A 14,243-nucleotide genomic window follows, 5' to 3' on the forward strand; every position below is an offset into this window, starting at 1 on the left:
TCAAGGGAGTATTTGTTGTCATTCAATCAGAGCTGGTTTTAGGTTTGTTCATTTAAAGTCTGCCACTTGAATAGAACATGATGTTATAAGGAGCTGCTAGTCAAATCTGTTATTTTGCTTTTGGGAAAGCTGTCCTTTAATCAGGCAGTCCCTCATCCAGATGTACAGTATGAGATAAAATGAACCTTCCCATTTTCTGCCACTGTAATCCACTGGATGTTCAAACTGTAAATGAAGGAGAAAGAGATAATTCAGCTTTTGAAAATAAAGATTACCTATATATCAATTCATCATCCCTTACAAGTTGAAAATTCCTAAGGAGTGAAGAGACTGTGGAAGTATTTCAAATGTTACAGCTCCACCACAGCTCAGCTGCCATTACATTCTGAGTTGCTTATAATGTAAAATGGGATGATTAAAGCAAACTTCAAGAGTATTGAATGAGAAAAGAAGAGAAACTGCTGAAAATACGCAAAGGGCTGAATTTGAATTCCCAAAAATAGGCGGGTTGGGTCATGTCAAACATTAAAGTGCAAGGCATCAGAAACAGAAACTCAATCCAAGCAGTCATTATCTGAACCCATGCAACCCATACCTGTGATTGAGACCCTCCCGGCCCACCATGGAACCACTGGTCCTTCCAGGTTTTCTGACCTCACAACAACCTTCTCGCATGGAGCTCACCTCCAGGTTAAAATCCAGGTCATAATGTTAATGCTTGATATATGGAGCTTTTGTAAGATGAATGTGACCATTTTATATTCATGAATGATGAGCTGCCCCTTTTTGCAAGTTTATAACAAAACTGCTTTCTCTTCTAAGAAATTTGTGTAATAGAAATGAACAGGCAAAGTCGAAAATTGACAAACTAAAATGAATGCTGGCCATTTGATACACCAGTGTATTTTGGGGTAGAATGCTGTGTATTCCCCCGACTGTTCGTATGAGGCAAGATTTCTTCGCTGCATAATGTTTAACAACAATGTAATCCTGACTTTTATTTTTACATTTGCAACATTAACACACAGCACACAAAGATACCCTTTCCCCATGTTGAATCTGATATTATAACATGTTCCAGAAATAGGGAATAGGCTTCCCCACCAAAAGGAAGGGGGAAAAAGTTGCAAAGCAAGTCATCCCATCACAACCTTGCTCTTCAAAGGCTCCATTAAAAGAGGCCCTGATTAAGACAGATTGCATGCCCATGCTCTTAGATCCGAAATGAGATAAAGGAAAGTATATTTAAAATGGAGGAAGTGTGTTTTGGGAACAAAATTCTAAAACAACTCATACTTTTTATACGTAAAAAAAATGACAGTCTTAAATGAAAAGGCTCAGTCACTTCATCTCTTGAGAAAGCTAATTAATATAGTGATTTTGTACCACATTTCAACCCCATTTATTTTATATAAGATCCATCTATGGTGCATGGATGAAATTCTGGCTGAGGGTGGAATGACTTTTTGATCTTTTTTCCATCCAACAAAGGCATTTCTGGCTAAAAGTAAGAAAATGGCATACTGCTAGGAGGGTTGTATGTTTCCAAATGTGCAAACATTTGTTGTATCTTGACAGCAGTTTGCAGCTGATTCAGAAGTCCATACTGTATTATTTGTTCATCTATGCTTATCCTGCAATTAAATAATTCATCATTAGTCTGCTCTCATATCATAGGTTATTTGCCTGAAAATTTCAGTTGACATCAGTAAGTTCAACATATACTATTTGCTTGGTAATATAGAACTTGAATATTGCTGAAAAGAAGAGACATGTTGCTGAAGTTTTTCTTCTTGCATTCATCAGGACAAACACAAGAATGCCAAATTTCAAATGATCACAGCAATTTATGCCAAAGTAGAAAAGGGCACTAGTTGGTTGGCAAGTCGACTCTGATTGGCTAAGGTGCTGCCATGAAAAAAGCAATGGCAAAGTATAGGCTCCCCAAGCTCCCGGGTAAATCAAAAAAAGCACGAGAATTGAACATATTCCTTTTTTTGTAGAGAATAGGTCCCTGCACATGAATGTCTGCTGCTTCTAGCAAGCATTAATGAGCCACATTATTAGCTAAACTGATTATCTTAAACTGGTTGTCAGTGTAGCTATTAGTTCAATCAGGGTTGTTCAGCAAGTGCTGTCCTATCATGGAATCACATCCCAGTGTAGACGTTTTTGTTTGGCTTTTGCAAGCACCGGCTGGTTGAGTATAGCCTAAACTCTACCTATTACGAACAACCAAAATGTGCGCGCTAGATCCACTAGGCGTGCTTTCAAGGACTCAGCGTCTTCATTGGATTCTGGTTTGTGGCGGGACAGCTGAGAATAGAGCAGTCCAAACTCAGCAAATACATCTTTCCATTGGTTGTGGGATGTAGGAACACCAAAGTTGAAGCCATATGGCAGGACAACAAGCTCTTCACTTTCAGAGAGTACATGATCAAACAAATTCTCTACATGTTTGTTGGTGTCATTAATCGTGTTGCCAAAACAATTCCACTTAAGCAAGTTTACAGTGAGGTGTGCTTCATGTGGGTTTTGCTTTTGGTGTGGTCATCTATTGAGGCAATATAGTGGCGCAAATGGAACATATTGAAAAAGAAAGAAATTTGTGCACCCCAGACCAAGCGCAGCCCAGGGCACCAAGTAGATTAGTTATCCTGCAGCTAATATGCTCAGTCTCATTCTTTATGAATGCTCACTATACCATGGGACTTTGTCTCACCTTAGTGTTGTCAGTGTGCTCGGAAATGAACGTGGGCACAACCTGATGTACCTCAAATAATTCTGGAAAAACGAAGTATCTCAAAAATGAAGAGTAGGTTATGGAAGCCATTTCACACTGCTGCTGTGCAGTGGTTACGAGAGTGGTATTTTCCACTAATAGGATGCTGTCATCAGTCCAGAAAGATGCTCTGCCTGCCACACAATTGGGTAATGTAGTGCATAAGTTTCAGTGCCAATGCGCTGCCAGGTACATAGGCTATACGTCCCAGCAATTGGCTCATCGAACCAAGCAGTATGTACCTTCGGTTGTTTGTAATAGGTGGAGTACAGACTGTTCTCAACCAGCCCACACTTGTAAAATCCAAAACGAACATCTACTGTTAGATGTGATTCCGTGATTGGACAGCACTTGCTTAACAATCCTGACTGTGCTAATTGCGACACTAACAACTAATTTAAGATAATCAGTTGAGCTCGTAACATGGCTTATTTATGCTTGCTAGAAGTGACATACCTTCACACACAGGGACCTGTTATCTGAAAACAAAAGGAATATGTTCAAGCCTTGCACCTTTTTTGAATTACCTAGAAGCTTGGGGAACCTATAGTTCTTTGCTGCTTTCTCCATGGCAACACCTCAGCCAATCAGAGTCGACTTTCCAACCAGCTAGCACCAGCACCCTTTTCTCCTTTGGTATAAATTGCGATGATGGTTTGAAATTTGGCATTCTTGCGATTGCCCTGAAGAGTGAATGATGGAAATCTTCAGCAACATTTGGCACTATACTACTTGCTTAAACTGCTGCTAAACACCATCAAATGGTTATTATTTGACAGAACGAATAAAAAAAAGTAATGAGTTTTCTTTTTTGTTTTCCCATAGGTTTGATATCATACACTGAATATTTATTCCTGCTGGGTATTCTGACAAGTAAGTGGGCTTAAAGGGTAGGGTAACCTTTTGGTGTCATGTGATGATTGATACTTCTTTGTCATTGCGCCTGTTAAATGTTTTCTTTCTTAAATAAACAGTCTTCATAATAAAACATAAGATGGTAAGAAAAAACAACTTTAAAAGATGCAATCTTATTTTTAGATGGTTAAGCTAATTTGAAAATGCGAAATAGATTTTTATGAGACTGTTTTTACTGAGCATTGTTGTTGATTCTCTGCTAGTTTGTAGCAGTGGACATTGGACCTATCAGAGTAGCTTTGTTGAAATCTGTAGGAACAAAGACAGAAGACGTTGATAACTCTCAGTAGGTCAGGAAGCATCTATGGAGAGTTGGTGTTTCAGGTGTGGACCCTTTGTGGAAACTGGACCTGAGGTTCACACATAAAACATTCTCTCCACAGAAACTGCCTAAATACTTGCTGGAGTGCTACAAGGCAAAAGCAACCAGGATGTACTCTTGACATATTTGTGAACTACAATAGATATAAAATGTATGTTGGCTTTGTGGGGGCTGTTTAACCTCCAAAAACAGGTGCGATTTCAGATGGGAAATTAAAATGTTTTAAAAATTCAAAATCCGAAGACAAGTTGCCTCAAATCTGGGCACTTCCTGGTTTAAAGGGGACAGCGGAAGGAGCAACAATGAATCTACTTTCAGACAGCTGAGACTCAGTTGGGAACATTCTGGCCTAACTCAGAACATTGTGGATTCAAGTCCCACTCAAGAGACTTGAGCACAAAAATCTGGGCTGACACTCCAGTGCAGTACAGATGGGGTGCTGCAGTGTTGGAGGTGCCATCTGAGACGTTAAAACCGAGGCCCCATCTGCTCTCTCTGGTTGATGTAAAAGATCCCATGGTGGTATTTGAAGAAGGCTGGGGCAGTTATCCCCAGTGTCTTGGCCAATATTTATCCCTCAATAGATATCACTAAAACATATTGTCTAGTCATTATCACGTTGCTGATGGTGATAGCTTCCTGTGCACAAATCAGCTGCCTTCTGTCCTGCATTACAACAATGACTATGCTTCAAAATCAATCCATTGGTTGTAAAGCACTTTGGATAGTTTTTGATTGTGCAAGGCACTGTATAAATGAAAGTTTTTCTGTTCTTTAAATTCTTTGAAATGTTGTAAGAAGGCTGCATGTCTCCATTATGATAAGAATTCTATTTTTAACATGTCATTGAGGTTTTTCTTGTCTTGGGAAACCTGGCAGATAAATGAAGGCTAGATCCATAAGGGTGAGTGCCTTTACAGTACTGCTTGTGGGCCCGGAGGAGAAGGCGTGGCTCCCCTAGGCCCAACAAACCCCACCACTTCCACAAACTGTCCAACCCCAATCTCTAACCACCCCATTTGTGATCACTGACCCCTGCGTGCCACAATCTCTCAACCCTCCACCAATCTCTCCACTCCCCCTATTGTTAACACTCCACTTTTCCTATCCTTACAATCTCTTGTCCCCACCACCAGAAGACCTGCCCGCTCCACCACTGCAGACTTGTGCCCCAGGATTTTCCAAACGAGGCAGCCAACATGTTAATCATGCTGGCTGTTGGGTGGGAAACTAGTGAAAAAAATAAAGTTCAGAGTTAAGTTAAATTAATTTAAAACTCCAAAGTATTTGGGAAAACAAGCTTTTCCACATTTCCGAACCCTATTAATGGTATCAATTGAAGTTAAGTATATAAAGTTGGAGGACATTGGTTGGATGGTGACTTGAGCACATATAAAGAGACACTTATTTAAACAGGTTGTGGGTCATGTGAGAAGGTATATGCTTGTAGTGTTTTACTCTGAATAAATCTATCCCAAGTAAAGACTAGCACTGGTTTCTTCCATTACCAACTGTCCATTGGGATCAGAACATGTTCCAAACTTGTACTCCATTAAATATTAGGGCCATGATATTCCTTCAAAAGCTTCTAATCCATTTTTTTTCTTTTATGGGATATGAGCGTCACTGGCAAGACCATCATTTGTTGTCCATCCCTAATTTCACTTGAGAAGGTTTTGGTGAAGTGAACTTCCTGAGTGTTGCAGTCTATCTAGTATAAGTATACTCACAGTGCTGTTAGAGAAGGAATTCTAGGATTTTGACCCAGTGACAGTGAAGGAACAACAATATATTTCCAAGTCAGAATGGTGCGTGGCTTGGAGGGGAACTTGCAGGTGGTCGTGTTCCCATGCATCTGCTGCTCATATCCTTCTAGGTGGTAGGGATCATGGAAGATGCTGCTGAAAGAAGCATGGCCAGTTGCTGTAGTGCATCTTATAGATAGTACATATTGCTGCCACTGTGTGCTGGTGGTGGATGGGATGCTGATCAAACAGGCTGTTTTGTCTTGGATGATGTTGAGCTTCTTGTGTGTTTAATGGAGCTACACTCATCCAGGCAAGTAGAAAGTATTCCATCACACTCCTAACTTGTGCCCTGATGGTGTGATGAGCTACTTGCTGCTGAATCCCCAGCTCCTGACTTGCTCTTGGAGCCACAGTATTTATATGGTTGGTCCAGCTCAGTTTCTGGTCAATCATAACCCCCAGGATGTTAATAGTGGGAGATTCAGTGATGCTAATGCCATTAAATGTTATGGAGAGATGGTTAGATTCTCTCTTGTTGGAGATGGTCATTGTCTGGCACTTGTGTGGCACAAATGTTACTTGCCACTTGCCATGTTACAGCCCATGCCTGAATGCTGTCCAGATCTTCCTGCAAATGGATACGGACTGCTTCAGTATCTGAGGAGTCATGAATGGTGTGGAATATAGTGCAATCATCAGCGAACATCTTCACTCCTGACCTTATGATGGAGGGAAGGTCATTGATGAAGCAGCTGAAGATGGTTGGGCCTAGGGTACCACCCTGAGGAACTCCTGCAGTGATGTCCTGTGGCTGAGATGATTGACCTCCAACAACCACAACCATCTTCCTTTGTGCTAGGTATGACTCCAACGAATGGCATGTTATCCCCCTGATTCCCAATTGCTTCAATTTTGCTAGGGCTTCTTGATGCCACATTCAGTCAAATACTGCCTCGATGTCAAGGGCAGTCACTTTCACCTCACCACTTGAATTCAGTTCTTTTGTCCATGTTTGGACCAAAGCTGGAATGAGGTCAGGCATGGCCCTGGCAGAACCCAAAACTGAGCATTAATGAGCAGGTTATTGCTTCTGTATATGCCACTTGATAGCACTGTCAATGACACCTTCCATCACCTTGCTATGATTAAGAGCACACTGATGGGGTGGTAATTGACTGGATTGGATTTGTCCTGTTCTTTGTGGACAGGACATATATGAGCAATTTTCCACATTGTGGGTAGATGCCAGCGTTGTAGCTGTACTGGAATTGCTTGTCTATGGCACGTGGCTAGGTGCGTAGCCCACGTTTGCAGTACTATTGCTGGGATGCTGCACATACCCTTTGCTGTATCCAGTGCCTTCAGCTGTTCCTCGATATCACCTGTTTACCTCATGTTAATTCTGGCTATTGAAGTATAAGATAGTTTTGACTGTTTGCTATGTTGAGTCTTGTGAAAACCATGGAATCTTGTGGCTTTATTCTCTCAATGAGTACCTGGGATTTCAAATTTCGTTACTGGTCCCTAAATGGATCATAACAGCTGGCATCTGTAATTTTGGGGTACTCAGGAGGAGGCCGAGATGGATCAGCCACTCAGCACTTCTAGCTGAAGATGCTTGCAAATGTGTCCTTTGCAAATGAGCATGGGAATACTTGTGGAAACGCCACCTCCGGTTAGCTGTTTAATTGTTCACCACCGTTCACAACTGGATGTGACAGGACTGCAGAGCTTTGATCTAATCCATTAGTTGTGGGATCACTTAACTCTGTCTACAGCATGCTGCAACTGATGTTTAACATGCAATTGAGTCCTGTGTTGTAGCTTCACAGGTGAGTGCCTCAGTTTTAGGTATGCCTGATGCCACTCCAATTATGCTCTCTCCTACACTCCTAATTGAACCAGGGTTGATCCTCTGGCATGCTGGTAACGGTAGACTAGGAGATATACCAGGCTGTGAGGTTACAGATTGCAGTTGAATACAATTCTGCTGCTGTTGATGGTCCACAGCACAATATGGATGCCCAGTTTTGAGCTGCTAAATCTGTTCTGAATTTACCCCATTTAGCACGTTGATAGCGGCACGCAACACAATGGGTAGTATTCTTGGTGTGAAGATGGGACTTCTTTTTCAAAGGATATGCTTGCCAATTCAGTGAGTGCTTAACGATTTATGTGCTGTGACTGTAAGAGGCACGAACAGACAGGTTTTTTTTGCGATTTTCAAAAAGAAAAGAAGGTTGTGTTTATTGTACTTAAACCAGTCTAAGAAAAATAATATTTTTAAAATCCAACTTTCACTCTGACAGTGCGTTATTCCCTCAGTCGTGCATTGGAATGTCAGCCTAAAATGCTAAAATCAATGGAGTGAGACTTGAACCCATAACCTCTGGTTCAAGCAATAGTGCTACGACTACCCACAGCTAATAATGGAATTGCATTGGAATTCTTGAACGTGTTGAATTTTCCTCAGTGCAGGTTCATTTTAGGATGTAGGAACAAGAGACGACCATTTAGCATGTTGAGCCTGCTCCGCTATTCAATACGATCATGGCTGATCAAACACTTCAATGCCTTTTATCCACACTATCCCCATAACCCTTTACATTAGTGTAAATCAGAAATCTATCGATCTCTACCTTAAACATATTCAATGACTGAGCTTCCACGGCCCCCTCGGGTAGAGAATTCCAAAGATTCACAACCCTCTGAATAAAGAAATTTCTCCTCATCTTAGGTCCTAAGTGGTTTCCCCCTTATTTTGAAATTGTTGCCCCTGGTTCTAGACTCCCCAACCAGGGGAAACATCTTACCTGCACCTACCCTGTCTATCCATTTAAGTATTTTGTAGGTTTCAATGAGATCGCCTCTCATTCTTCAAAATTCTAGAGAATACAGGCCCAGTTTTCCCAATCTCTCTTTGTAAGACAGTCTTGCCATCCCCGGAACAAGTCTGGTGAACCTTTGTTGCACTCCCTCTATGACATTAATATCCTTTCTGAGGTAAGGGGACCAAAACTGCACACACAGTACTCTAGGTGTGATCTAACCAAGCTTCTATACAATTGAAGTAAGACTTCACTACTCCTGCGATACTTTTGCAATAAAGGCTAACATTCCATTAACCTTCCTAACTGCCTGCTGCACCTGCATGTTACCTTTCAGTGACTTATGGACAAGGGGACCTAGGTCCCTTTGTACATCTATACTTTTTAATCTCTTACCGTTTAGAAAATACACTGCACATCTGTTCCTTCTACCAAAGTGGATAACCTCACATTTTTCCACATTGTATTCCATCTGCCAAATTCTTGCCCACTCATGAAGTCTGTCCAAATCCTCCTGTAGTCGTTTTACATCTTCCTCACAACACACATTCCTGCCTAGCTTTGTATCATCTGTGAACTTGGAAATATTGCATTTGGTCCCCACATCCAAATCGTTGACATATTTTGTGAACATCTGGGGCCCAAGTACTGAGCCTTGTGGTGCCCCACTGTTCACAGCCTGCCAACACGAGCATGACCTGGTTATTCCTACTCTCTGGGCAGAATTCTCCGTTTGGCGAGCAGGGGCAGGGTTCGCTTGCCAACACGTAAATTGACACGCAAAATGACACGCAGTGACATCGGGTGGGCATCCCAACGTCGCTGCGCGTCATTTAGATTTTCAGTTCAGCGGGCGCGCAGCTGACTTGGCTGCGCGCCTGCCGACCTGTCAACGGCTTATTGAGGCCATTAAAAAAGTAATTGAAATGATTAATGGACCTGCCCATCCAACCTTAAGGTTGGCGGGCAGGCGAAGAGCCCAGGCGGCCTTCAGGAAAAGCATGAAACCTCATAGCATGAAACCTCATCCATGGGCAGGATGAGGTTTCATGAGGGATTTAAAAATTTTGGAATATTTTTAAATAAAAGTAATGGACATGTCCCAGCTCATGTGACAGTGTCACATGAGGGGACATCAGGAAAATTTCTTCCAACCTTTGAAAAATTTTTATAACTTCAACCGATCTCCCTGAGGTGGCACTTGGCTTCATGGAGATCTGTGCACTCTTTCACACGCATGCGCGAAAGAGCGCACTCACTCCTAGCTCAGGGAATCCCACCCCCCGCCCACACAGGGAGCGCTCAGCGCTTCCGAGCAGACGTCACACTGGGCAGGCCTTAATTGGCCCACCCACATATAATGGCGGCCTGCCCCCATTTGGGGGCGCCAATCAGGAACCCACCCGCCCACACCCGCTCCCGCACAAACAACCCCCCCCCCCCCTAAACGGGGGGGGAAATGCTGCCCTCTGTGTTCTGCCTGTTAGCCAATCCTTAATCCATGCCAATATATTGCCTTCTGTCCCATGTGTGCTTTTATTTTGCTAATAAACTTTAGGGGACTTTAGCAAAAGTCTTCTGAAAATCCAAGTATATGACGTCCATTGACTCTCCTTTATCAATTTTGTTAGTAACATCCTCAAAAAAACTCAACAAGTTCATCAAACATGATTTCCCATTCGAAAATTCATGCTGACTATGCCCAATATCCAAGTATCCATTTATCACATCCCTTTATAATAGATTCTAGCATTTTCCCTACTACTGATGTAAGGCAAACAGGTCTGTAGTTTTCTCTCTCGCTCCCTTCTTAAATAGTGGGGATGACATTTGTTTCCAATCTTCAGGATCCATTCCAGAATCTATAGAATTTTCAAAAATGATCACCATTGCATCCACTATCTCTATAGCAACCTCTTTCAACACTCTGGGATGCAGAATATAATGTTCCATGGACTTATCAACTTTCAGTCCCATTAATTTCTCCAATACAAACTTCTAACTTATACTAATTTCCTTCAACTCCTCATTCTCCCTAGTCCCTTGGATCGCTAAATCTGGGAGGTTTCCTGTATCTTCCTCAATGAAAACAGACACAAAGTAATCATTTATCTTCTCTGCCATTTCTCTATTCCCCATTAGGAATTCTCCTGACTCTGCTTGTAATGGACTCACATTTGTCTTAGCCAAACGCTTCCTTTTTACATACCTATAGAAGCTTTTACAGTCCGTTTTTATGTTTTTTGCTAGATTGCATTCATATTCTATTCTCCCTTTACCAGTTTCTTGGTCTCCCTTCGCTGTATTCTAAAAAACTCCCAATCCTCAGGCTTACTACTACTTCTGGCAACTTTATAAGACCTTTTTAATCTTATACAACCTTTAACTTCCTTTGTCAGCCACGGTTGACTGACTTCTTTTGGGTTTTTACACCTTGAAGGAATTTATAGGTGCTGTAAGCTATGTAATAGTTCTTTGAAGACTATCCATTGCTATTTACAGCCATACCTTTTAATGTATTTTCCCAATCCAACTCAGCTAATTTGTCCCTCATGCCTTGATAATTTCCTTCATTCAACTTTAACAGCCTTGCTTCAAAGGGAACTACCTCACTTTCAAACATAATGTAAAATTCTACCATAATGTGATCACTCATCCCTAAAGGTTCTTTTACAACAGGATTATTAATTAGCCCTTTTTCATTACATAATACTAGATCTAAAATAGCCTGTCCCTAGTAGGCTCCTCAACATACTACTCTAGAAAACCATCCCTAACACACTCCAGAAACTCGTCTTCCACAACATTAGTGCTCAGTTGGTTTACCCAGTCTATATACAGATTGAAGTCACCCATGATTATTGTGTTGCCCATGCTTCATGCTTCTCTCATCTCCTGATTAATACCATACCCCACATTACCAGTGCTGTTTGGTGCCCTATAAATGACTCCAACTAATGCCCGCTGCCCTATGCTGTTTCTTAGATCCACCCAAACAGATTCCACACATTGTTCTTCCAATCTGAGATCCTCCCTTACTAACGCACTGATCCCATCCCTTATTATCAGCGCAACTCCACCTGCTTTCCCTTCTTGTCTGTCCTTCTTAAACGTTGAATATCCTTGAATATTCAGTTCCCAGTCTTGGTCACCATGCAGTCATGTTTCCGTAATGGCAATTATATCACATCCGTTTACCTCTATTTGTGGCTTTTGATCATCTACCTTATTGCGAATACTGCGAGCATTTGGTAGCGTGCCCTTAACTTTGTCTTTTTGACATCATTCCACATTTGAAGCATGCTCAATGTCTGTTTTGTTTCTCCTGCCTTCTAGCCTCACTGCTACTTCCTGTTACTAACTTTACTTCTCCCAATTTGGGCCACCCTTCAGGTTCCCAACCCCACCCCTCCTCCCCGACAAGCTAATTTAAACCCACCCCACAGCACTAGCAAATCTCCCTGCAAGTATATCAGTCCTAGTCCTGTTAAGATGTAACCTGTTCAACTTGTACAGGTCCCACCTGCCCCAGAACTGGACCTAATGCCTCAGAAATATGATGCCTTCCCTCCTACACCAGTTCTCTTGCCACATTTTTAATCGACCAATACTCCTGTTCATATGCTGACTAGAATGTGGCATTGGGAGTAATCCTGAGATTACTGCTCTTGAGGCCCTGCTTTTTAATTTCCTTCCTAACTCCCTGAAATCTGCTTTCAGGACCTCATCCTTCTTCCTACCTATGTCGTTGGCACAAATGTGGACCACGACTTCTGGCTGATCCCCTCCCCCCGAAGGATGTCCTGCAGCCACTCCGTGACATCCTTGACCCTGGCACCAGGGAGGCAACACACCATCTTGGAGTCACACTTACTGCTTCAGAAATGCCTGCTGAAAGCCTATGAAGTGCATGATGGAGGCCCATGGAAAGAGAGGGCCTTGGCAGTGAATGCCACCTCACTCCCATCCAGGCATATTGTTGATACTTATGAAAGCATTGAGAGTGCCTTCACACTTAAAAGAAGAAATGACTCTCATAGCAGAAGGAGGTACCACTTTAATACACCCAAGTGTTACGGAGAGGAGGGGCATTAATTTAAACAGGCCCTGATTTCTCCTGTCACCACCCATCCATCTACAAAGGATGTTTTAAGTTGCTTCCCCCTTTATAAGTGGTGGCGTATTTCCCAACCCCTCAGTTTTGATATGTATGATTCAATTCTATTAATAACCCAATAGCAAATTCGAGATAGGATGAACTCCAAAGGGTTCATTTATTTGCACACTCTCAAATGCAGGAGAGGGGTTGCCTTGTGGCCCCCTGTGCACTCATACAGTAATAGAGGGACAGAGGAAAAAGAAAGATTTACGGGCAAAGATCACAGAGAAAAGAATTACTGTTTCACGTGGGTCCAGAGCCTAGAATCAAAGTCCGATGAGGTATTCTTTTGTGGAGGTCGACAGGTTGAAAACTGATGCTGCATAATTAACATTTCCAGTGGAGTTGACCTCACAAGATGAGATAGGCACACAGAGATGAATCAGTCTTGCAGGCAATGGTACGGAAGTTCCAGTAAAAACAGTGTAGATGGGGCCAGGTATTCAATCTGGGCAGAGCCCCTTTTCTGTGAGGCTGCTTGTAGATAGTAAATTGGCAGACTAATCTTTGCAGTACAGTAAGGCAATATCACTGGTTACACAAGCTAGAGATTCAATGTCACCTGACTCCCACCTCTTCACAGTCTCTTTAAGAAAGGGTGTGTATCCCCCCACCTCCTCCCAACTGGGTTCCCGAGATGGTTAAATCTTCCAACGATGAAGACTCGAAAGGAAGGTTGCGGGTTCCTTTGTCCTAGCAGGCAGACAGGCTCCGATTGGCCAACCTGGCTTATGAAATGCAGATGGCCTTTCTGTAGTTCTCTTTGAATTTGGTCTCTGCAGCCCACAGGTTAGTGTCTCTTCAGACATAACAAGGTGCAAGTTTCTGCAATACTGCCATGGTAGCTCTTTTTGTTCTAGAGTGACAGACAGGCATAACTTCAGCCATTTTAAAAGGCCTTTGTCTAGTTTTAAAAAAATTTTAGAAATAGCCATGAAGATATCTATATCTATTTTAAATGAATATATAGGGTGAGGTCTTAGTCCTCTCACACAAGGCTCCCCTGAACTTCTTGCCACTGTGCAAGAGGAGTAGGAAACCAAGAGAAGGGAAGTTTTTTTGATTTGCTGTGGATATTTTTGTCATCAATAGGGTATATGCAGGATGATTTGGGGGAATGTGGGGGAATGCCTTGCACTAAGGAATGGGAGCTGTGGAAGAGTGCTTAATATGGCCCATTTTGCAAAATTGGGTCTTCAATCAAAATCTCTTATGTACTGTGCCTGCAGCAGGTGGGACATTATTACATTATGATGAAACCAAACTCTTCTAAAGTATTGCCTGGGATCACAATGAAGCAGCACACCTGCACCTGCAGAAGGGGAGGTTTGACTGCCATCAGGCAGGAGCTGGAGCCACCTGATCCTCATCCTCTTCTTTCTCAAAGTAAGTGGAATGAATGAGATCCAAGGGGAACTCCTTGATTCCTGAAGTCCAGTCTACAAGATTAATTTAAGAATGTTATTTGGAAAATGCATTGCTTGAAGAA

General features: G+C 42.2%; 1 protein-coding gene across 2 annotated transcripts in view; it reads left to right on the top strand.

Moving 5' to 3' along the window:
* Window positions 1-14,243, top strand: part of micu2 (mitochondrial calcium uptake 2) — a 515,698-nt gene that overhangs the window by 380,309 nt on the left and 121,146 nt on the right. For both annotated transcript variants that reach the window (XM_078545440.1, XM_078545441.1), the window contains one exon: window positions 3,608-3,655. In XM_078545440.1, coding sequence (XP_078401566.1) covers window positions 3,608-3,655 — 48 coding nt within the window. The remainder of the gene's footprint in view (window positions 1-3,607; window positions 3,656-14,243) is intronic.

The sequence above is a fragment of the Cetorhinus maximus genome, chromosome 7 (assembly GCF_964194155.1).
Source record: "Cetorhinus maximus chromosome 7, sCetMax3.hap1.1, whole genome shotgun sequence".
NCBI classification, from domain to species: Eukaryota; Metazoa; Chordata; class Chondrichthyes; order Lamniformes; family Cetorhinidae; genus Cetorhinus; species Cetorhinus maximus.